Source organism: Giraffa tippelskirchi, chromosome 4 (genome assembly GCF_054371585.1).
Source record: "Giraffa tippelskirchi isolate mGirTip1 chromosome 4, T2T-mGirTip1v1.2.pri, whole genome shotgun sequence".
NCBI lineage: Eukaryota > Metazoa > Chordata > Mammalia > Artiodactyla > Giraffidae > Giraffa > Giraffa tippelskirchi.
Window position 1 is genome coordinate 185,405,966 of NC_137278.1, and position 25,986 is coordinate 185,431,951.

The 25,986-nt window shown below is 36.0% G+C and overlaps 1 protein-coding gene across 4 annotated transcripts in view; it reads right to left on the minus strand.

The window, feature by feature from the left end:
- Positions 1-13,330: 13,330 nt before the first annotated feature.
- AEBP2 (AE binding protein 2) overlaps positions 13,331-25,986 on the minus strand; it is a 62,074-nt gene continuing 49,418 nt past the window's right edge. Inside the window, exons 5-9 of one of the 4 annotated variants that reach the window (XM_081592267.1) lie at positions 25,574-25,698; positions 19,838-19,905; positions 17,812-17,925; positions 15,479-15,505; positions 13,331-14,925 (exon numbers count right to left, since the gene is read on the minus strand). In XM_081592267.1, coding sequence (XP_081448393.1) covers positions 14,880-14,925; positions 15,479-15,505; positions 17,812-17,925; positions 19,838-19,905; positions 25,574-25,698 — 380 coding nt within the window. In that variant the 3' untranslated portion in view covers positions 13,331-14,879. Of the gene's footprint in view, positions 14,926-15,478; positions 15,506-17,774; positions 17,926-19,837; positions 19,906-25,573; positions 25,699-25,986 lie in introns of all 4 variants that reach the window. The other 3 variants (XM_081592270.1, XM_081592268.1, XM_081592269.1) reach the window with 3 other exon arrangements.

The window sequence follows — 25,986 nt, forward strand, 5'->3', positions numbered from 1 at the left end:
CTTTTAATGCTTTGTTCAAGGCAGCATCACCAATGCTTGGGATTACGCTCGGATGGAGTCAAGTACCTGATACATATTTGAAATGACTGCTCTTACCTCAAGGGTTTCTAGACTTGCTATTCTCTGCTAGAAACATTCTTCCCTGAGATACCTTAATCTATATTAAGGCTCTGAACTTAGTGCCTTCAGGGATTTGCTCTCAGGTCACCTAATTAATAAGGTTTTATCAACTACCCTACACTGCATCACAAATCCTCTTCCATCCTCATTTTGTTTTTCTTCACAGAATTTACACCACATAACCCACCGTATATTTCCTTCATTTGTATACTGCCTTTCATCTACCATCCACACTTTTCAGTCCCATGAGATCAAGAATAGTGGCAAGCCCTTGCCCTTTACACATGCGCTTAAGATTTTACTTTCTACTAACATTTTACTAATTTTGTATGTAAACTTCATGACATTCTAAGTGTGACAGCCCTATTTCTTTGCTAGAAATGTTTATTCTCACATCTCCAACGTAAAGAAACAGCTAAGTACTTCCATCTTAAGTCACACAACTACCTTACATAAGTAAGTGTTAGTCACTCAGTCGTGCCCGACTCTTTGTGACCCCATGGACTGCAGCCCACCAGGCTCCTCTGTCCATGAGATTTTCCAGACAAGGATACTGAAGTGGGTTGCCATTTCCTTCTCCAGGGGATCTTCCCAACCCAGGGATCAAACTCGGGTCTCCTGCACTGCAGGCAAATTCTTTACTGACTGAGCTACAAGGGAAGCCCCAACTACCTTAAAAACAGATATAAATTATGATATTATGATTAAACCATTTGTTTTAATAAAAAACTGCCTTAATGTGTTTAATGCTACCCAATTATATCTAAGAATGAGAATTATATTGCATTTATTCACTATTAATAAATCTTAATACTCTGAAGTCAGAAGCATTTAATTTTTAATGTTTCCAATGCCTACTTAGAATACAAAGACAAAAAAAATAAAAGTGTTTAATGTCTCTAGATAAACAGAAAATGTAAATACTTAACAGTATTTGCTGATCCATTTCAAAATCATTACGCTGAAAGAAACCAGACACAAAGGAGTACGTGTGTGTGTGTGTGTGTGATTCCATTTATACAGAATCTTAGAAAATGCAAACCAATCTATATTAAAGAGAGAATACAGATCAGCAGTTGCCAGAGGCTGGAGCAAGGGGACAGGATGAACTGCAGACACACAGGAGGAAACCTATGGAAGGTGACTGACACGTTCTGTATCTTGACTGTGTTGATTTCACAATTATGAGTGTCTGTAAAAACGCACCTAAGAGAACAGTAAAAACTGACTAAGATAAATACTTCATGAAATCATTAAATGGCTAAAATAAGATGACTTTCTATGACTACCTGAAATTGGGGGAGCTTTTTTTACCCAAGCATAATCGGAAAAACTAAGGAAACTACATGAGATTTCTTCCAATGACAACAAACGATTGCATCCAGAGTGGGCCTGAAGGGATCATAAGAAGATATAAAGATTAAGACTGTACTCCTCAAACCACACCCATGTAAAAACAAAGACTCATTTTCATCTCATAACAAATCCTATCAGGAAACTGATAATCTCATGCCATTTGGCAAATGAAAGAGCAGGTATAGAGTTTAACTTCTCCAAAACCACAAAGTCAATTTTCAGCTGAACTGAGAATTAGATCCAGGCAATTCTTCACCCATTTTTCCATCTTATATTCTAAAATTTGAAGATAGATAGCATCTAAGTATTGGTGCAAAACAGGGAAAAGTGTATTCAAATTCAGGCAATGGTAGTTTACCTTAGCATATTTTTAAGAAAATATTTTGGCAACACCAAAATTTATTAACAAACACAACTCACCAACTCTTTAAGTCAGCTAGTACAGAAATCTCTCTCTCCAATTTTCAAGGATGGTACTGTATTAACTAAACGACAGAAAGCCTGTAAACAATTTCAATGTCAACAAACAGGGATGGTTAAATGACGGTTAAATGATTTATGCTACATCGCACTTGGCCATAAAAACGAGTAAGATCTATATGGATGCCAAACCTTTTAGAACTGGATTTATAATAACAATTTAAATAGCAAAAAAGAAATGTTTTGTAAGAATTCAACAAAATATTAATCTGGAGACAAGGAAAGTGGGGACACTTGAAAGTAATCCTATTATCCCTACTTTGTGTACTATTAATTCCTTCTTTTGCCTTTTTTAAGATAAATTTTGAATGAACTGATAAATATTCTGTGTTACATTTAAAAGGGAAATTAGATATTTTGGGCGATCTAAGGGAGAACACAAAGAGAAAAAGAGAGATACCAAGAAATTTAAATAAGCCCTCTTAACTTCTACAAGTTCAGTTCAGTTCAGTTCAGTCGCTCAGTCGTGTCTGACTCTTTGCGACCCATGAATTGCAGCACGCCAGGCCTCTCTGTCCATCATCAACTCCCGGAGTCTGCCCAAACCCATGTTCATCGAGTCGGTGATGCCATCCAACCATCTCATCCTCTGTCGTCCCCTTCTCCTCCCGCCCCCAATCCTACCCAGCATTAGGGTCTTTTCCAATGAGTCAACCCTTCGCATGAGGTGGCCAAAGTATTGGAGTTTCAGCTTCAACATCAGACCTTCCAGTGAACACCCAGGATTAATCTCTTTTAGGATGGATTGATTGGATCTCCTTGCAGTCCAAGGGACTCTCAGGAGTCTTCTCCAACACCACAGTTCAAAAGCATCAATTCTGCGGCGCTCAGCTTTCTTCATCATCCAACTCTCACATCCATACATGACCACTGGAAAAACCATAGCCTTGACTAGACGGACTTTTGTTGGCAAAGTAATGTCTCTGCTTTTAAATATGCTATCTAGGTTGGCCATAACCTTCCTTCCAAGGAGCAAGCGTCTCTTAATTTCATGGCTGCAGTCACCATCAGCAGTGATTCTGGAGCCTAAAAAAATAAAGTCTGACACTGTTTCCACTGTTTCCACATCTATTTCCCATGGAGTGATGGGACCAGATGCCATGATCTTAGTTTTCTGAACGTTGAGCTTTAAGCCAACTTTTTCACTCTCCGCCTTCACCTTCATCAAGAGGCTCTTTAGTTCTTCTTCACTTTCTGCCATAAGGGTGGTGTCATCCGCATATCTGAGGTTATTGATATTTCTCCCGGCAATCTTGATTCCAGCTTGTGTTTCCTCCAGCCCAGCGTTTCTCATGATGTACTCTGCATAGAAGTTAAATAAGCAGGGTGACAATATACAGCCTTGACGTACTCCTTTTCCTATTTGGAACCAGTCTGTTGTTCCATGTTCAGTTCTAACTGGTGCTTCCTGACCTGCATACAGGTTTCTCAAGAGACAGGTCAGATGGTCTGGTATTCCCATCTCTTTCAGAATTTTCCACAGTTTATTGTGATCCACACAGTCAAAGGCTTTGGCATAGTCAATAAAGCAGAAATAGATGTTTTTCTGGAACGCTCTTGCTTTTTTGATGATTCAGCAGATATTGGCAATTTGATCTCTGGTTCCTCTGCCTTTTCTAAAACCAGCTTGAACATCTGGAAGTTCACGGTTCACGTATTGCTGAAGCCTGGCTTGGAGAATTTTGAGCATTACTTTACTAGCATGTGAGATGAGTGCAATTGTGCGGTAGTTTGAGCATTCTTTGGCATTGCCTTTCTTTGGGATTGGAACGAAAACTGACCTTTTCCAGTCCTGTGGCCACTGCTGAGTTTTCCAGATTTGCTGGCATATCGAGTGCAGCACTTTCACAGCATCACCTTTGAGGATTTGAAATAGCTCAACTGGAATTCCATCACCTCCACTAGCTTTGCTCGTAGTGATGCTTTCCAAGGCCCACTTGACTTCACATTCCAGGATGTCTGGCTCTAGGTAAGTGATCACACCATCGTGATTATCTGGGTCGTGAAGATCTTTTTTGTACAGTTCTTCTGTGTATTCTTGCCATCTCTTCTTAATATCTTCTGCTTCTGTTAGGTCCATACCATTTCTGTCCTTTATCGAGCCTATCTTTGCATGAAATGTTCCTTTGGTATCTCTAATTTTCTTGAAGAGATCTCTAGTCTTTCCCAATCTGTTGTTTTCCTCTATTTCTTTGCACTGATCGCTTAGGAAGGCTTTCTTATCTCTCCTTGCTATTCTTTGGAACTCTGCATTGAGATGGGAATATCTTTCCTTTTCTCCTTTGCTTTTTGCTTCTCTTCTCTTCCAAGCTATCTGTAAGGCCTCCTCAGACAGCCCTATCGCACAATTGTACTCATCTCACATGCTAGTAAAGTAATGCTCAAAATTCTCCAAGCCAGGCTTCAGCAATACGTGAACCGTGAACTTCTAGATGTTCAAGCTGGTTTTAGAAAAGGCAGAGGAACCAGAGATCAAATTGCCAACATCCGCTGGATCATCGAAAAAGCAAGAGAGTTCCAGAAAAACATTTATTGCTGCTTTATTGACTATGCCAAAGCCTTTGACGGTGTGGATCACAATAAACTGTGGAAAATTCTCAGAGATGGGAATACTAGCCCACCTGACCTGCCTCTTGAGAAACCTGTGTGCAGGTCAGGAAGCAACAGTTAGAACTGGACATTGAACAACAGACTGGTTCCAAATAGGAAAAGGAGTATGTCAAGGCTGTATATTGTGACTCTGCTTATTTAACTTATATATGCAGAGTACATCATGAGAAACGCTGGGCTGGAAGAAGCACAAGCTGGAATCAAGACTGCCGGGAGACATATCAATAACCTCAGATATGCAGATGACACCACCCTTATGGCAGAAAGTGAAGAGGAACTGAAGAGCCTCTTGATGAAAGTGCAAGAGGAGAGTGAAAAAGTTGGCTTAAAGCTCAACATTCAGAAAACAAGATCATGGCATCCGGTCCCATCACTTCATGGCAAATAGATGGGGAAGCAATGGAAACAGTGGCTGATTTTATTTTGGGCGGCTCCAAAATCACTGCAGATGGTTACTGCAGCCATGAAATGAAAACACGCTTACTCCTTGGAAGGAAAGTGATGACCAACCTAGACAGCATATTAAAAAGCAGAGACATTACTTTGTCAACAAAGATCCATCTAGTCAAGGCTATAGTTTTTCCAGTAGTCATGTATGGATGTGAGAATTGGACTATAAAGCAAGCTGAGTACCGAAGAATTGATGCTTTTGAACTGTGGTGTTGGAAAAGACTCTTGAGAGTCCTTTGGACCGCCAGGAGATCCAACCAGTCCATCCTAGAGGAAATAGTCCTGAATATTCATTTGAAGGACTGATGCTGAAGCTGAAACTCCAACACTTTGGCCACTTGATGCGAAGAGCTGACTCATCTGAAAAGACCCTGATGTTGGGAAAGACTGAAGGCGGGAGAAGGGGACAACAGAGGATGAGATGGTTGGATAGCATCACCGACTCAATGGACATGAATTTGGGTAAACTCCGGGAGTTGGTGATGGACAGGGAGGCTTGGAGTGCTGACGTTCAAGGGGTTGCAAAGAGTCGGACACAACTGAGCGACTGAACTGAACTTCTACAAAGAATGACATTTGTGACGTTTACTGCAATCTTTTAAAGGAATTATACCAGTATTAAAAATGTAAGTATTAAAAAGATTACCAGTTAGATTCTCTTAGGAAATTCAACACACAAGCTGGAAGTGATGTCAACATCATAGTGGCATGAGATGCTCCCTTTCAATCTACAAACAGTAAAACATCCCTAAACAACAGTTTCCTCTGCTCATTAAATCAAAACACCAGAATTTCATATATCCGCACATCTAAAGGTGGGTGGCCTATAGCACAAAGAAGAGGCAGAATTGGGGCAACAGCAAGGTGGTGCCTGTGATCTCACATCCTGGGCTGCAGCAGCGGAGCCCTGGGGAACACAAGCAGCAGCAGGGGAAGCAGAGCACAGAACTCCAGCACCCCAGCCTCAGCAGTGCCTGTGGTCACAGTGAAGCCAGTAGCAACAACATGGGGCCTGCGACCCCAAACCTCCAGCGACAGAAGCACCAATGAGTCTGTCCCCCCAATCACCCACAGCACTGTTACCCAATAACCCCAGACACAGCAGAGGCACCCGGGACCCTAGCTTCCCTCCACCTCCCCTGGAAGGTGGCAGGACCCACAACTCAGGCAACTCTGGACATGGCAGAGGTGCCTGCCATCCCAGGGCTTCAGGGAGCAACACCAGCAACAGCAGTGACACAACAGCAGCAAGGTACCAGAGACTCCAGAGGTACAAGCAGCAATAATGAGGTCTCCAGGTGACACCAGAGCATAGGCAGTGGATAGTGGAAAGTGTAGATTCTCACCAGAAGTAGCTCAGGTAAGAGAAACCAAACACTTGTACTATTGCACCACCTACTGGAAAACAATCCCTGGTGGCTCGGGGGTAAAGAAGCCTCCCACAACAAAGGAGCTGCAGGTTCAATCCCTGGATCAGGAAGATGCCCTGGAGAATTTGGCAACCCACTCCAGTGTTCTTGCCTGGAAAATCCCATGGACAGAGGAGCCTGATGGACTACAGTCCATGGGGTTACAGAAGAGTCAGACATGACTCAGCAACTAAACACTAAATTAGAAAACAAAGACCTCTAATTACTCACCTATTGTCAGAATGAAGTAAATAAAGCTTTACCTGAAGAACATTATTCACTACTTCAAATGCACCAGAAAAGGAAATCAAGCACCATAAGAAACCACAGTAACATGGTACCACAAGAAGAAAACAACAATTCTCCAAATACCAAACTTAAAGTCACAGAATATAGCAATCTGAGAGATTCGGAAGGGCTGTCATGAAGAAACACAATGAGCTACAAGAAAATTCAGAAAAAGTATTTTAAAAATTAATGAACAGAAAGAATGCTTTAACAAACAGATTGAAAGCGTAAAAGAGAACCAACCAAATTCTGGAATTGAAGCACTCAATAACTGAGATGGAATACACTAGAAAGCAATGGATATAAAGCAGATGGTAGGGAAGAGAGAATTGCTCTTCAAGTGAGTCTGAAAACAGAGATCGAGAAATGACACAGGTAGAAAAGGAAAGAATAAGATCTAAAAGGAGAAGAAATTCTACGAGAACTAACAAGTTATAGGAAAAATGGGTATCTCAGAAGAGAGGGAAAAGGGAACAGAGAATTTACTTAAAGAAGTAATTGCTGAGAAGTTCCCAAACCTGGAGAAGGAACTGGATGCACAAGTCTATGAAACTAAGAGAACACCTAATTCCCTCAATGCAAAAAGACCTCTTCCCAGATACATCATATTAAAACTGTCAAAGCCAATGACAAAGAATTTTAAAGACAGTCAACGTAAAAAAAAAAAAAAAAAAAAAGAGCAACCTACAAAGAAACTCCCATTAGACTACCCAGCAGCATTCTCAGTACCAGCCTTCCCCAGTGGCTCAGTGGTAAATAATCTGCCTGCAATAACGCAGAAGACCCAGGCTCAATCCCAAAGTCGAGAAGATCTCTTTGAGAATGAAATGGCAACCCACTCCAGGATTCCTGCCTGGGAAATGCCATGGATAGAGGAGCCTGGTGGGTTACAGTCCATAGGGTTGCAAATCAGCTGGGACATGGTTGAGCTACTAAACAAGCTTTCTCAATAGAAACACTACAGGACAGGAGTGAATGGAATGACATACTCAAAATACTGAAGGATAAAAACTGAGCCAAGAATACCCTATCCAGCAAAGTTACTCCTTAGATATAAAGGAGAAATAAAGGTTTTCCCAAACAAAAGCTGAGGAGGTTCATGACCACTAAGCAGGTGGAACAAGATGCGGGTTGGATCCTTAGGTCGGGAAGATTCCCTGGAGCAGGAAATGGCAACCCATCCCAGTATTCTTGTCTGGAAAATTCCATGGACAGAGGAGCCTGACGGGCTACAGTCCATGGGGTCACAAAGAGTCAGACTATGACTGAGCACACACACAGACACAGGACTGCCTTACAAAAAATGCTGAAAGATCTTCCTTCTGAAATGAAAAGACACAAAACTGTAAGGTAATAGAATTTCTAACTCTAATAGAATCAGAAAATTGTCATTCTGTATTAGAATAGGCTGTTAAACATTTAATTATAGCACAAAGGTTTTTAAAAGGGAAAAAGAAGTAAAAATAACTAAAGTGATGCAATTTGGTAAATAGAAAGGAATAATTTAGGACTACAAAAATATTACGGAAAAGTCATCTAGGCAAAGGAACATAAGATGCTATCAGCAGGAAAAGAACTACTTTTTCTATGAGAAATTTATACACATCCCATGGTAACCATTGGAGAAGGAAATGGCAACCCACTCCAGTGTTCTTGCCTGGAGAATCCCAGGGACAGGGGAGCCTGGTGGGCTTCCGTCTATGGGGTCACACAGAGTCGGACACGACTGAAGTGACTTAGCAGCAGCTTAGCATGGTAACCATGCAATATAATTCTAGATAAAACACAAAACACAACAAAAGAGGAACTAAGAAAAACATTATAGAAAACCACCAAGCTAAAATGGCAGACAGAAATAGACACACACAAAAGAAACAACAAAGATACAGAATAACCAGAAAATAAAAGATAAAATTAATAATAAGTCCTTATTCATCAATTGTTAATACCACCCTAAATGTAAATGGATTGAATTCATCAATCAAAAAGACACAGGGTATGGGAATTCCCTGGCAGTCCAGTGCTTAGGACTTGGGTGCTTTCACTGCCATGGCCCTGGTTCAATCCCTGGTCAGGGAACTAAGACCCCACAAACCACATGTTTCAGACCAAGAATCGGCTCTAAAGACAAACATAGGCTCCAACTGAAAGGAAAGAAGATGATATCCCAAGCATACAGCAGACAAAACAGACCCCAAAAAGGTAATGAGAGACAAAGATGGACAGTATATGATGGTAAAGGGGACAATTCATCAAGAAGGTATAACAGTTAATAATATATATGCATATTACATAGGAGCACCAAAATACATAAGGCAATTATTAACAGACCTACAGAATGAAACTGACACCAACACAGTAATAGTACAGGGCTTTAATACCCCACTAACATCAATGGACAGATCATCCAGATAGAATGCCAACAAGGAGACAGCAGTCTTAAATGAAACACTACATCAGATGGACTTAATAAATACATATGTAGAACATTTCATCCAAATGTAGCAGAACACACATTCTTCTCAAGATCACATAGAACATCCTCAAGAACAACCATATTCTAGAATGTAATACCAAGTCTCAATAAATTAAGACCCAGATCAAACATCTTTTCCAACCCACAGAAATGAAATATAAGAAAAAACTGGAAATTTCACAAATATGTGGAGACTTAACAACATGTTACTGAACAACCATTGGGTCAACCAAAGAAGAAATGTTTTTACACCTGAAGACTAATCAAAATGTAAATACACCATTACCAAATCTATGGGATGCAGCCAAAGTGGTATTAAGAGGGAAATTCATAGCAATACAGGCCTACCTCAAGAAACAAAAATTTCAAATAAAAATTCAAACCTTACACCTAAAGGAATTAGAAAAAGAGCAAAGTCCAAAGTCAGTAGAAGGAAGGACATAAAGATCAGAGGAGAAATAAATGAATTAGAGGGTAAAAAACAATAGATTTAAAAAAAAAAGAAAACTGACAAACCTTCAGCTAAACTATGAAAAAGTATCTGATAAATAAAATCTGGAAACGAAAATGAGAAATTACAACAGATACCACAGAAATACAACAGATTTTAAGAGAATACTATGAAAATTATACGCCAACAAACTGGACAACCTAAGAGAAATGGATAAATAATTAGAATCATGTAACCTTCTAAGACTGAATCATGAAGAAACAGAAAACCTGAATGGGCCAATCATTAGACCAATCACTAGCAGAGAAATAGAAATACTCATCAAAAACCTCCCCAAAAACAAAAGTCTAGGACCAGATGGCTTCACATGTGAATTCTACCAAACATTCAAAGAAAAGCTAGACTCAGACTCTTCCAAAAAACTGAAAAGAGGAAATGCTTCTAAACTCATTTTACAAGGCTAACCCAAGTACAATACAAAAAAAAAAAAAAATTACAGGCAGAATCACGGATGAACACAGATGCAAAAGTACTCAACAAATATTAGCAAATCAAATACACGTGTGGAAGAACAAAAAAGGTAAAGCAGGTCAACTGGTGTTAGACTGAAAGTCAACTTTTGATGGTGAGCAAATTGCAGTGTATACAGAAGTCAAAATGTAATGTTATGGGAAATCTTCTGACCTACTCTTTTGCAATGCTCAATGATGTTAACACAAAACGACTTGCACCGGGCCCAGCAACCAAGAGTAAATGTTCACCATGCTCACATTTTACAATCTATTATTCTTAGCTACACACTAACTAAATTTGTATAACTTAGCTACACAAATTTGCTTTTCTATAAGGAAAAAAATCCCTCAAACATGTAATAATCTTGTATGAGTCTTATTAGGCATCCCAATATAAATGAATTCCTGAAATAGCTTTAACAAGAACATAAAAACCCTTAGCAATTTCATAATAAATTTGTAAGACTTAAAAAATGTAGCTCTCCCACTAGCAGGGTCTTATAAATACTGAAAAGGAAAAAAGGTCCTTCGAGCAATAATGCTGTAAGATAAAAACATTAAGATAAATTAATCAAATAATAAGTAACTCCTTTAAAATAGTGTTATTACTTCAAAACCTGTTGCTCATACCATATATATAATTGAAGTCTTATTATTTTAAAAAGGGCTTCTACAAATGTGTGTGTGTTTATATATATGAATCACTTTACAGTACACCAAAAACTAACAAAACATTATAAATCAACTGTGCTTCAATAAAGGGAGGTGCACTCTACAAAAACAAGATTGAGAACATTTTTCACAAAAGTAAACAAACTAAAAATACTATTACAACCGAGTACGTAAAAATATAACATCAATAATTCTTTTCATTGAGAATGTTTAGGTAAACTATAGTTCCCTTTATAGGTTCACATATAAATAATATTACCAGAGAGTATCGTTTAAGCCAGTGTGCTTCAGCCATACTCTTCAAAATACCTTTCTATAACAAGTAATTCACCTATAACACTCATTCAATAAATATTTAGAGACTAATTTTGTACCATGTATTATGTTAGGGACTGGCTATGGCTGAAACACTGAAAACAACTTTGTAGTGGTATTACAGCACACATTTATTTTCTCTTTCACACTGTGAAAAGCCATTTGGTATAGTAGAAAGACTACTGACCTAGAAAAAAATATGGGTTGCAATTCCTGCTCTGTTTACAAGTCCTTTTTAATTTTCACAGTAATATAGAACCATGTGTTAAATACCATGCAAATCTGATTCAGAGAATGAACTGGACTATGTAAATTTTTTTTTAAAATTTTAATTTAAAGTAATACAGCACTTGTTACATTCTCAAGGTTACTGAAGCTCATAACCATTAGAAATGACAAAATACTCTAAAACCTTAAAAAAACAAAAAAACTCCTCAGACTTTATTTGTATTAAAGCTAGTGTTTGAATTGCAAAACGTCCTCCACTAGGTCAGATTCTTTTAAGAATTTAAAAAGAAAAATATATAAGACATTTTCTCTTAAAATCTTACCTTTTAAGAAACACTTCTTACATTTTAAAAGTAGAAAAATACTATTCATTGAAATAAAAAAAATAACACTTCTCTCAAAAAACCTCCAAGACATTCAAATGACATATATGATTGTACTCTTTTTTAATAAAGGCTTTATATATAAGTATTTCCTTATAGGTGTACAACCCCCGGCCTTGCTATACATACAAATGTATCAGTTTTTCTAATAGAGAATCTACCTAAATAAGAATTTCTCTTTGTCCTTTAGAGAACATATGAAAAGGTATTAGACTTTAAAAAGAAAAGAAAAAGAAATTGTAATCATAGAGGAAGCCCCTCATCAACTATTTTAAAGACTTCAACCATATTTACCCATTTTTATACCTTATTCAAATATCTAACACTTTTGCTAACTATATGATATTTTTAAAAGAATTCAAACAGCAAACAATAAAAGATATATTAAATAACTGTGGCAAATTCTATCCTTTTAAGAGTACTTGCATATTTAAAACACTTTATTAAGGTGTGAAAGGGAGAAGTTTCACAAAGATTTACTGACATGATTATCAATGCTTTCAATGAGAATAAAACAGGTATTAAAATATGCATTGAGAGTCAACTACTGTCCACCTTAATTTTCCTTCATCTGAAGTTCAGAGGTAATGTGTGCCCACTTCAGGGAAGATTTATATTTGAAAAAGTTTATTAGAAAAATAAACAACTTTAAATTTTACAATATTTTCCACTTCCAAGAGTCTTTCAGATAGAGAAGATGAGCCTTATGATTTATAACATGATCCGATTTACAATATCTCATTTAGTCCTACTGAGTAAAACAAAATACAAAAACAAATGGGGAAATGTTAGTAACTATTAAGAACTCCAATGTAAAAGTTAAAAAAAAAACACCACCACCATTTGTTGCATGTATCTAGTCTGGCAGTATTTATACTCTCATGTATATTAAAAAGCTTCACTGAAATTTAACGTGCTGCTTTATTACTGAGATAATACTATCATATTAAAATATAATTTATGCAATCAAGGTTTATTTTACACAAAAATTTATCAACTATAACCGGGGACTGACAAATTTTTCCTTATAAGATCAGATAGTAAACATTTTGTGCTTGCAGGTAGTAAAGTGTCACTACTTAACTCTGTCACACAGGAAGAAAGCAGCCACAAGTAATTGAATGGTTTTGCCTGCTGCTGAAAAGACAATGCATATTTTATGTAGGAGTGAGGGGAAGAGACGCAGGGCGGGGAATACAAGAATAGGAATAATGATACAGATGGATAGCTACTACTAAACAAACATTATAAAGTAAAAATTTCCACACTTATTTCCCAATCATAATTGCATGTGTGTATATATGTATACATGTAAGTTATAAAACTATTTCATTTTAATTCCATATTCTTTTTGGTGCGTGTAAATAGTATCAGAACAAAGTCAGATAAGCAGCAGAGTATCGTGAGTGACTAAGTACTCAGAGGGTAATCAATAACCATGAAATTTGGTTTTGACCGTCTCAGTATTTCTACACAATGGGAAAAGTAATTTATTTGCTGTGCCCCTGAAGAAAACATTAGATGTATAACTCAGATGTCGTTTTAAAACTTAATTGAATTGTTACAATTCTGAAACTAAATGTGATTTGCTTTGTTTTATTAGAAAAAATACTCAGGCAAGGTCTACAATCATCGGTCAATTAAGAATGACTTACAAGAACATGAGGCAATAAAATAAAAATACAGGTACAAACTATATATCTGAAACACTATTTGGCAATTTTATAACAAATCAAAATTTAAAAAGAACAAAGGAGATTGCAGATTACTTCGTAGATACAGAATAAAGCAATTAATGAAGTGCTTAAGCAAAAGAAAACAAAAAATAGTAAGAAAACACACTGCTTTTCTTCTTTTCAAAAATAAAATCACATTTGCTACAGATCGTATGAATAATAATACCCTTATTAAACAACCATTCCAGAATGTCTTACAGAAGCAGTGCTTTTATTTGCACTTCATTTAATTTTATATGACTTACTTCATGTATATAGCTCTTTAACCCCATTGTTAATGAATAAAGCCTCCCATAATTTTTATCATTTTTAAAAAATTTTTTTAAAGTAAACGAGAAATGATTTATGTATCATGGAACCTTTCCCATTTTGGAACCAAAAGGCTTATTAGTTCTATATTTTTGTCTATTCTTTCTTTAAAAAATTTTAGTGTAAAAACTGCTGGTTTTTTTATATCACTGTAGTAAAGTGAAAACTCCTCAATCAGGAGTAGTTTCTGCAGTTTGACTGCATATAACCACATACTTTACAATACGTCCTTCCAACAGTAAGGAAATAATTGATTTCACGGTCACTGTCAGAAATGAGTGCCATAATTCTATTATGGGTAATAGGTCCTCCCTCAAAGACTTTCTGGAAGGATGTTCAATGTGTTTTGCTCTTATAGATATTAACAGTAGTACATAGTCCCTTAAGTCTGTAAAAGACATTTATTGTTAAAGAAGGTGCTTTATTAACAATTCCTCTGGCAGCACTAGTGAATTACAATATCCTTCAATATTATTTCTACCCATAATATATACATTTAACTTTTCATGCCTCTAGAAAAACATCTACAGTACATTTCATAATATAAAAATATATTACAAATCTGAATTATTTACAAGCAATGTTCTATTAACTCTATGCAACATTTGTTTGATACAATACTAACAAGTTACACATATTTCCATTTCTGTAAGTTAAAAAAAACACAAAAATCCATATGGCTTCTTGCTTACCAAGCAAGAAAGTGATTTTATTTTCCTTTTCAAAACCAACTTTGGTGCATAAAGGATTCAGTTTGAAGATACTTGTAAAAAAAATACGATTTTTCTTATGTTAAGAAAAAAACAGCTCACAAACCAAATGCTTTCCTCAAAAAAAAAAAAAAAAAAATAGAGGCTTATTATATAGGTTAAAATGAAAATATGAGGATTATTCAAATAATTTGAAATAGAGGTTTTTCAAAAACCGTTAACAGATTAGTTATATAGGTAAATATTAACATACTGTACTCCATGAGAAAACCCTAGTCCTGAAAGGGGAGCCACCAGACATTCTGCAACACTCTTTAACAGAAATTCTCAGCCCTAATTCGATAGACGAATTTTTAGTTGATTGCAAATGTCGTTCACTGTTTGCTTAAATACAAATTGAACACTTTTCTTATCAGAGTTCTGCAAAAGAACACAAATGGCAACCAATCACATCTATTTATCATAATTGAAAGGTAAATTATCTCTCGATAATTTTCATTGTCTAAATATTTCCTAATAAGACTTCAAATCAATAGACACTGTCAAGACAAATATCCTTACAGTGCTTTTGGTATTTGTAAGGACACATGTTGTAATTGGTTTTCTTTCCAATATCAACTACTGTAATCACTAAAGGGTTTAAAAAAAAAAAAAAAGCAGCTTAAAGCAGCAAGCATGCAAAGCCTTTAAGAAGCTGTTCCACTAAGTTGCCAGAAGAGTGTCTGCTCAGTCTCCCACAGTACCACTCCATGAAAATGTGGATATACAGTAATATATTAATATATTCCACAGAAGAGCCTACTTCATTCACAGAATGTTTACACTAAGCATAAATATTCTAAATAGTGGATTTAAGGAAAAAAAAGGAAGGGGGTTGATTCTAATGTGCAACTTTTACTAAAACCCATTGTCAGTGACTAAGACTGCAGGTGTCCCCGCTTGTTTGCTTTTTATGTATTTATTTATTTTTTACCTCTTCAACCTCTTCTGCGGCATTGTTCTAGAAAAAGAGAAAAAGGGATAATCTTTTATTCAACTGAATGAAAAACACATATGAAGTGCTTCAAAAATACAAATATATACAAGAAATAGGAAATGTGACAATCACTGATCACTATGAAAATTTATTTCCTAAGCATTCACACGATGGATATAAATTTAGTTACATAATATACAGCTTTTTAACAAATCCTTTTCATGTAGCCTGTTAATGTGTTTCTAAAAAAGAATCTCATGTTTCAATTTATATGAAATTTAAACTAGTGTTGAGTGTTTAAATTTCATGTAAGTATGTCCTTTTTACCGCTATTTTGAAGTTAATATATTTTTGGAATGTTTGTCATGCTTTCATTTTGAGATGTGCATAAGCCGCAAACTTTTTCTCCTAAAACAAATTAGAATAACTGCTTTCTTCCCCTCTTAATTTCACATGCTTTCCCACTCAAAGTCCAAGCACTGCTAAGCATGGCAAATGTAGGGGGTTCTAGAACTCCACACCACTTTAGGGTAGATTTGTTTCTAATTTCCAGAATCGTAGAAGCATGAAAGTTTATAGACTCAAAATTAAATATTAAGATGGGTGGAAGACGGTTTATAACTAAAGAAAATTAACTCCACAGAAGTACCAAATACATCTTAATAATATATATCTTCATTACCCCAGAAATTAATACCAATTGCAGAATTATACCCTGAGAACAGGCGATGCAAGTCTTATGCACTTCTGGACATCAGTTCTGAGTTTGAACGATTTTTTTGTCACTTTCACCAAAATATCTAAATTGCTTCCTATATAGCATAAGAACAGCAAAAATAAGCTGATTCTGTGAAAAAAGGAAGACTCTCACAGAGACTGGGAAGTAGAATGCAGGGCAGAAACACAGAAGTTAGTCTCAACCTTCTAATTAAAATTCATGCCCCTTTATCAACTCACTGTTTAAGGCATGTTTAGGACCATTCTTGGTTCTCCCAAAATACCACTCTTTAAGGATGCTAGTTTTAATCACTCCCTTCAAAGAATAAGCAGAAATAAGCCCTAAATTAGGTGCCAGTAAATAAAGAATATCCAATTATTTTTCTTTAGAAAGAGAAAGGTAAATCATAATTTATGAAAGGTAAATCATTTAAGGTTATTTCATTGTTCTCTCTGCTAGCTAGTTTCTTGATAACCTAGCTCATTCAACAAAAATACACAAGTTTTCATTAGACTTAGCACCTTCACCAAAAGATGCTTTGAAAGTCTGGAAGCATCTCAATGTCTCCTTGCAGCAAGGCCCATTATGTGAGAATCTCACTCTCAAAAGATGTCTCACATTCCAAAAAGTTGAGTCATGGAATGAACAAAACCTTCAAATCAAAGTCTTTGTTTCAAATTTTGGCACAAGACATAGTACCTTTAGGACAGCTAAAATTCACATTTGGGATTATCAATCATTATGTCACCTTATTCTTATCCAACCTACTACTATATAAAGTATATATTAAACTAGAATTCCTTTTTAAAATACAGAAAGTTCACTCATTAAGAGTGCCTTTTAAGCATTTTCAACCACTTTTTAAATTACCCTAGTATATGTCATTTGCACAGAGGCAGAATGGAGTTCAGTCACATCCTAGTTGTGTTACTTTGGGCAAGCTATGTACCTCTCGCCTCAGATTCCTAACCTGTAAAACAGACATAGGAACACCTACTTCACAGGCCTGCTGTGAGGAGAAAGTGTTATGTAAAGCACCTAGCACAGTGACTCAGCAAATAGCCAGAAATGGTGGTCTCTTCTCCTTCCCCTACTAAACATATTCCATATGCATGACACACAAAAACAAAGGTCAGATCAAAAAACTTAGAAATGTGAACACTCCAAGCTACCTCTTAAAAACAAGCACAGTAATATTCGAACTGCTCTTTTGAAAAGTCTGGGAAGAGTCTAAGTTTAAGAACTTCAGCCATTAATGGTATTTAGTGAACATGTGATATACGTCCAGGTCTGCATGTTTGATATTATTAAAAAAGAATTCCATACTTAAACAAAAGGCCCTTATTTTTGAAACATTCTATATGACAGTCTAAGCTACTCAAGATAAATCTAGAATTAACCAGGCATATAAACTTGACCAAAATATTGCCCTTCTAGAGTCTACAATTTATGTATTGCTGTGATGTAATTTCCATATATAAAGCTCCAGAAAGCAAGATATGCTTGATAATGAAACTCAGTACTTAAAAATAAGTCCTGACCTTATATCCAAAATTTAAGAAGATTTACAGTTACAATTCAAAGTGAACCATCAAAGCAAGAATTAAATTACCTGTATATGTTTGGGTCCAAAAGCAAGGCAGTATCTTTGGGTAGCTTTGACAAATGAACTACTTTAGTTTTTAATTGATGTCGTTCACTTTCATTCACCCACACATCAGGCAGACTGTGAATTAAAAAAAGTCATATATAAAATAACATTAAGTTTAAATTTATCCTTCACAAACCTTCACATTACCCACATTACCCAGCTTTTTCTGACTTGTCTGACTGGGTCACCTAGGTTAACAAGCTTATCAGACACCAAGGAAACTCAGTAATCTAAGTAATTGGATGTAGAGACCCAGCCAGAAAATGGTATGGTGAAATTTTAGACATTAATCTGGAAATGAATTTTGATGGCAGAGCCATCCCACAACTTGGAAACACATATTAACACACTGCCTGTCTCTTAGCTTGCAAAGTGAAATTAGAGCACAATGTGGTAAAAAGCTAAAATCTAGATTTCTTTATAAAGAAGTAAAAACCCCACCAGATTAATTTTCACTTTGAAAAAAATGAATTTCTGAATAAATGCATTTTGATATTTGGATTGATAGATTTCTAAAATATTAAGAATACAGACATCTGAATATAATTTTTTTTTTTAAGGAACTGTTATAACCCTACTATAAAAAGAGCTCTAACAAATCAGTATGAAAAAAGTGAACTCTCATTAGAGGAAAAAGAATAGGGGAGACAAAGGACATAAACCATTAGTTCACCAAAGATGTAGCTGCTTATAATCAAAGAAATGCAAAATGTAAGAACTCCAATAGCCAATGTTGATAATAAGTCAGAAGTAAGCTCTCTAATGTCATAGATGAGATTAGAAGCTGACACAAACTTTCAGGAAAGCAATGCCTATCTCCATAACATTTTCAACAGCTTGTATATAAAAACAAAGTTAGATGTTTTTTTAACAGTGGAGAAAAATGGGTAGTTTTAAATGTTCAGGAAAAAGTTCCTTAAATAAATTTTACATGGACGTTTCAAAATATTTTAGAGTAGCATTTTTCTTAAAACCTGGAAGGGAATGGGTAAAAGGAAGTTGAAAGTATGTCCTACACTCACAGACATTTGATAATCACAGGATTTTTAAAAAGTTAAATAGGTTTCTTTACTTCAATATGCTAATATGCAGTGTAAACTCCCATATCTATTTTTTTAATTTATTTTTAGTTGGAGGGTAACCGCTTTACGATGCTGTGCCGGCTGCTGCCATACAACAATGTGAATCAGCATGTATATGTGTCCCCTCCCTCCTGAACCTCCCCCCACCCCTTACCCCATCCCAAATCTATTTTTAAAGCTCTTAACTCATATTATGTTCATTAACATCTCTTTGGACTGGAGTTTGGGAAATGATATTGTAGAAAAATATATAATAACAAGTATGTACCACATCTTATTAATTTTTAATGAGATTCCATTCATTTCAATTTATTCTATTATTGGTGCTTTTCTATGATATACCTTCATTTACCTTTTGCAACAACTAAAAAAAATTTTAATAAAAGGAATATTGAACATGAAATATCCAAATTAGGGAGCACATGGGTCAGAACTACGCTAATAAAAGGGTACTAAAACTCAAAGAAAAATGTAACACTCCTAGAAAACTCACCAACTGTTTTTCAATAAAATATCATTAATAGTGTCCTGAAAAATGTTTGGAAATTGTTAAAACAATTGACTCAAAGGCATAACTAAGGTTGCTTATGCCCTATCCTACTTGAAGGTTATTAAAAGTTCTAAAAATAATCACATCCTAAAAATGATTAAAAATTGCTATGACAACTTACATTAAAAAAACTATTTTAAAAGTTAATGTTAAAGCTTATACCTTGAGCCAAGTACTCTTAAGAGACTTTACAGATTATCTTTTTCATGCTGACAACCTCAAAATGTTCTGTGATTTCATTCTTGTAAGTCTTCTATATTTGAGCCCAATAGCTTAAGTAATTTTTGAGTTAAAGATTTTAATAAGAATAAGACATCAGTCTATTAGTCATATATGCAGTATTCCAAATACTTACATGTCTTCAGGCATCCAATGAAGCAAAAGTTTTATCTTTCCAGAATCCTCTTTTCTCTTAGCTATTACCTAGCAATGATATAAAATAAATTACAAAAACTATTTATAAAACATCATTCTAATATACTTTAAAAAAGCTTTCAGTCCTAATCAAGAACTGAAGTGTTCATGTCTGGGACCAGATGTTACCACCACATCTTGTCCTGCCCTAGTTCACGGCAATTTCACCCTTGATCATCTATTTTCATAAAAGAAAAAGAAGAGAAAAAATGAAGTAGCTTTATACAGCCAAATACAAAAACCACATTCTCTCTTAAAATGCTGTTTATTTTACTATCTACTAAGTCTTTAGCTGAGCCAGAATACCAACCAAGAATCCACATTGGCTAAAATGGGTTGTTGTTTTTTTTGCAGGGGGTGGGGTGTGGTGAACTGTGTTTGAAGAACAAATGAATAGTGAAGAAAAAATAACACTGGGAAGGGACAAGTCTCCTTTTTATGATTAAGGTATTCGTCATCTGTGTGGAGGCTTTTTGTTTGTGGGTTGATCTGTGTTATTTTAAATGAAACATTAACCAACGAGTGCTGAGGTTTTATTTTAAGGAATTTGGTTTGATTTTAAGGTGTGATTTGATTAAGGAATCTAAGTTAAATTGTGGATCAACTAGAACTATAAGGACCTATGTAAGTGTAGGAAAAACAAAATGCTTGTTTTGCATTACCAGATTTTAAAAACTAAGGTTAATGATTCTTAAGAATCAATCAAAATGGCATTTTATAACTCTGAGAACTTTCATATTAATGAAATTAGAACACTGGTGTTTTAATAATCTACATGTCAATATTTTTACCACGTTTTTAAGTTTCAAATAGCCTCACAAAGTAATGTTACACGTCATCCTCAAAACATATTAGAAGTAAAAGCAGTACTTCACACAAATACAAAACACTTTCTAGCCCCATTATTTAAAACCCTATAGTTAAGTACTCTAATTCTATACTCGGTAATGGGATTAATTAAAAAGCCCAAAGACAGATCTGAAGATGCTAAAACAAACTATCTCTACAGACAAAGAAATAAGATATAAAAATAATGCAATGCAACCAAGTATAGCAAGCCAACTGATTGGTAACTGGGATTCTGCTGACCTCTTCTGGAGAAGGCTCAAAGAAAATGTTTCAATTAAGAAGACAAATTAGGCAAACTGAACAGCATAGTACACCACATAAATATTCTTATGTAAAATGTTTCACTATCAATATGGCTATCAAATTAACTATAAAAGCTAATTTGATACTAGAAAACTTCTATTTACAGTTAGTACTGAACACTGACTACTAACAGAAATGATTCTGTTTAATATAAACCGCCTTCATCAACCTTTCTCAGTCACAGTCATGGAACTTTCAAGGGTTTCCTCACCTAGCTCCTTTCCTTTCTATTGTGTCCAAGGAAGACCATTACCCATTATGGATGTTGCTGCCGCTACTGCTAAATCGTTTCAGTTGTGTCTGACTCTGTGCAACCCCATAGATGGCAGCGCACCAGGCTCCCCCGTCCCCGGGATTCTCCAGGCAAGAACACTGGAGTGGGTTGCCATCTCCTCCAATGCATGAAAGGAAAAGTGAAAGTGAAGTCGCTCAGTCGTGTCCAACTCTTAGGGACCTCATGGACTACAGCCTACCAGGCTCCTCCATCCATGGGATTTTCCAGACGAGAGTACTGGAGTGGGTTGCCATTGCCTTCTCCATTATGGATGTTTCTTCCTTCCAATTCCCCCAGGAAAAAGCATTCTTCAGATTATATTACACATTTGTTACTTCTCCTCAGTCAAGGTACCTCTGCCACCACAATGTCGCTTGGAGTGCAAAATCACTCTTATTCCTAGGTTTTTAAAAATTTATTGATAACAAACAGCTATCAATCATGTTCTTAAAACCTCGCAGATGTTATCTACAAATGGAAAACTTTTCATTTTCACAGACTATGTTAACGGAGTAAATTTTAAGTTTTCTTCCAGACTCCTAATATCACATTTTTAGTTCCTCCATTTTTTGATCATTTTTACTTCTCCTGTGGTCAGCTTCAGGATTTCATCTCAAGGATCGGCTCTAATGAAATCATGTGAAAACTGATGCTACACTTTTTAAAACAGAACCTTATTTATCATTGTCACCTCTATTCCCTAACAGGTAGAGGTCCCTGTTAAATACTAGACAATTATTTCATCAGATTTATTACCCTTTTAAATCATTAAATGTTGATAGGTCCCAAACCTCAGTCCTTCAATTTCTGCTCTCTTCTATTTAATACATCCTAGGTGATGTTTTGTATCTTTAAACACCCTAATACACGAGGAACTTCCGTTCTTATCTGTAGCCACATCTCTCCTCTAAGCTCAGACTCATATCCATCAGCCTACATGACAAAAGCATTAGATGTTCCACAGAACGTGTTGAAATTACAGCTCTTGATGTTCCCCTCTCCTTCAACCTAGGCTGCCTTTGTGGTTCAGTGGTAAAGAATTCAGCAGCCAAGCAGAAAACACAGGTTTGATCCCTGGGTCAGGAGGATCCCCTGGAGAAGGGAATGGCAACCCACCTGAGTATTCTTGCCTGAAAAATCCCATGGCCAGAGGAGTCTGGCGGGCTACAGTCGATAGGGTTGCAAAAGAGTCAGACATGATTTAGCAACTGAACGAGTCCCTCAATCTGCTCACCTCACAGACTCTATTAAAAAAAGCAACTCCATCCTTTTGGCTAGCTGCCAGGCAAAAAACATTGGAGTCATTTTATCCTCGTTACCATCCCTGATCCATCCGTAATTCTCATCAACACTACTTTCTAACGACATCCAGAGCCTAGCAATTTTTAGTATCTCCACTGCAACCATTATGGTCTTTTCGCACTTGAGATACTGAAAAGACTGACCCCTTCTCTCCCCAACACTGACCTACAATATGTTCTCAAAACAGAAACTGAAGTGAGCACATTAAAACCTACATGAGAGGCAAGAGACTGGCGAGTTCTGTAAGGCAGAGGGCAGAGACAAAGATGGACATCTTTTTTTTCCAGGATCTCAGTTCCCACCAAGGAACTGAACTCAGGCCCCAGCAGTGAAAGCACAAAGTCCTAACCATGGGACCACAAGGAATTCCCCTGTATACTCAAAATGGGTGAGTTTATATTTACTACACCTCAATAGAACTTTTATTTAAAAAATCACATCAGAGCATGGCTACTCAAACTCCTCCAATGGCTTCCCAACACACACGAAATAAAAAGCCCAAGTGTCAATCCAACCAGATTCTCCCTATTACCTCTCTGACACTTCTACTCTCTCTGCCTCAATCATTTCCTCCAGTTACACTAGCTTTCTCACTGGTTTCAAACATACTTGGCATATTCCTACTTTAGGATTCTACACTTGCCTCTGGCTATGATGCTCCTCCCCCTAATAACTGAATGGTTCATATCCTCACTTTCAAGCTTTTAATTCTATTAATTTACCCTGTTTATCATATAGCTCCCATTAGAGTGTAGGCATGGTTTCTTGTTTTTAGTCCATTTTGTTCACTTCTGTATCATTAGTACCTGGCACGTGTAGCTGCTGAATATTTAAGTAAATGAACAAATCAGCCCTAATGCCACACTCCTTTTGAGTCTGGGACCACATCTCACTGACCTTTAAAAAAAATTATAATAAAAAACTTACAGTTACCAAAGGGGAGAGGGTGGAAAGGGGAAACAAATTAGAAGTATGAGATTAACAGATACAAGCTACCACACATAAAATAGATCAGAAACTAGAATTTATTGTATACTATGGTAAATAATCTGCCTGCAATGCAGGAAACCGGGGTTCGATCACTGGGTCAGGAAGATCCCCTGCAAAAGGGAATGACACCCCACTCCAGCATTCTTGCCTGGAGAATCCCATGGATAGAGGAGCCTGGCAGGCTACAGCCCATGGGATCACCAAAGAGTCAGGACATGACTGAGAGACCAACACTTTCACAGGTAATTATATTCAGTATCTTCTCATAATTTATAATGGAATATAGCCAGAAAAATAACATATATAACTGAATCACCTTGCTGTATACCTGAAACTAACACAATATTGTAAATCAACTGTATTTCAATAAAAGAAAAAGATCACATGGATAAAATTTAAGTAACTTATTTTCTATCTCACATTGCTTTTTACTCAGCAAAACCCTTAAAAGTCTACTTTATCAAATCATCATGAAATATTTTTTATGACCAGTCAATCCTCAGGCTTTTTTTTTTTACTTTTTTTTTGATGTGAACCTTTTTAAAGTTTTTATTGAATTGATTACAATATTGCTTCTATTTTATGTTTTTTGGCTCTCTGGCCCTAAAGCATGTGGGATCTCAGCTTCCCAACCAGGGGTCAAACCCACACCCCCCTGCACTGGAAGGCCAAGTCTTAACCCACAGGACAGTCAGCAAAGCCCCAATCCTCAGTTTATTTCAACTTGTAAAATGATTACTATTTTCTATCTCCTATGTGTTAATACATAAATGTAAACTTGGATAATAAATGTTAATTTCAACTTAAAAAAAAAAAGAGCAATTATAGACCTACCAAATCATAAACCTATATTATCAAATTTCAAAGGAGGACTTTAACCATCACTGCTGAGCAAGCTCCTAACCTTGCTGAATCCCAACAAAATTCCCAGCAGAGCCATTTTAACTTTGTCTTCAAAGCCTCTAATTTTCCTTCTGACCCTTTCTTATTTAATAAATGTATTTCCAACATTCTTTAAACACGCATACGTATGGCAAACCTTTCCTTAAACCCAACTCACACCTATTATGTACTCCAAGCTCAGAAAAGATTCCCTTTCCTTGTGTCTAATCTTCTACCTTCTTGTCTTTAACTTTGGGAATCAAAATTAGGGATAGTGAACTGGAAGCATTCATAGAAGAAAAAGTGAAAGCACAAGAAAAACCTCATTAGTAGAGGATCTGGGAAAAATAAAGATTCAAACCGGTAGAAATATCCATACTGATCTTTTATATTTAAATTCTCATGCATTTTGATCAGAATATATAAAACCTAAATTCTATTTCAACTGCCAAAATTAAAGAAACTCTCTTTCTAGGGATTCAAATCACTGAGTCTGGTCTAAGGCTTATCTCTACTAACTAACTTACACCAAACTACAGCAATATAAAGATGACTGGATAATAAAATGGCAAGGTGCATGAGAAGAAAACAACTCTCTATTAACTTCTAGTTAACCAAAAACAAATTAATTTTTTTAATTTGATATTTTGCTTTTTCCAACACAGTTATCCAACAAATATACACACAATTCTACACGATTCAGATACATCCACAGAAAAAAAAAAAGCTAAAAATTCCTTCTTTCATGAAGCTTTCATTTGATGACCATTATCTTATTTTCTGTTTAACACAAGCTTTAGATGTGCATTTTAGGGGAGATGGACAGCATGCAGAAACACAGACAGGGATGTACGTTAAATGAAGTCTAATGTTCTAACTTTACATATAAGGAAACCAGAGGTCAGAAAACACACCTAGTTTACTTAAAGTCAGAGATGGATCTTCAAAAGCTTAGTAGCCCAAATGCCATCCCAATTTCCTAAATAGCTCCAATTAAAGGCTAAAAAACTTCATGTGATCTTTTAAATATAGAACTGTGGGAAATATTTGAAAAAAAAAATGAAATCAGATACTTACAGTACTATGAAAAACAACACTGTGTCCCTTTCCTAAACTTTCTATATGAGCTGAGAGGTTAAAGCATATGGCTCGATGTCTTATCGCATCCAGTGTTTGTGCATCGAAGAAATCATGCGGTCGTGCTAAAAGTCAATACAAAAGCGGTAAAGAATATTTAGAAAAATGTAACAATCTCAGAACAGCCATAATTAGTGATCCATTTTTCACAAAAATATGCACTAAGTAGGAAAGATTGAAACAATTAACAATCTATCTATCTAGTGTTTAAATGTCAAGATTTTCTTTGCTTTCAAAACACAGAATCAAGCTGACAAGGTTACGGGTGTAAGAAGCAGAACTCTAACAAGCGAGTGTGGTTTAATTCTGCTCCTTGGTGTGTGAGATTTTAACCTTCGACCTCATGATTGTAC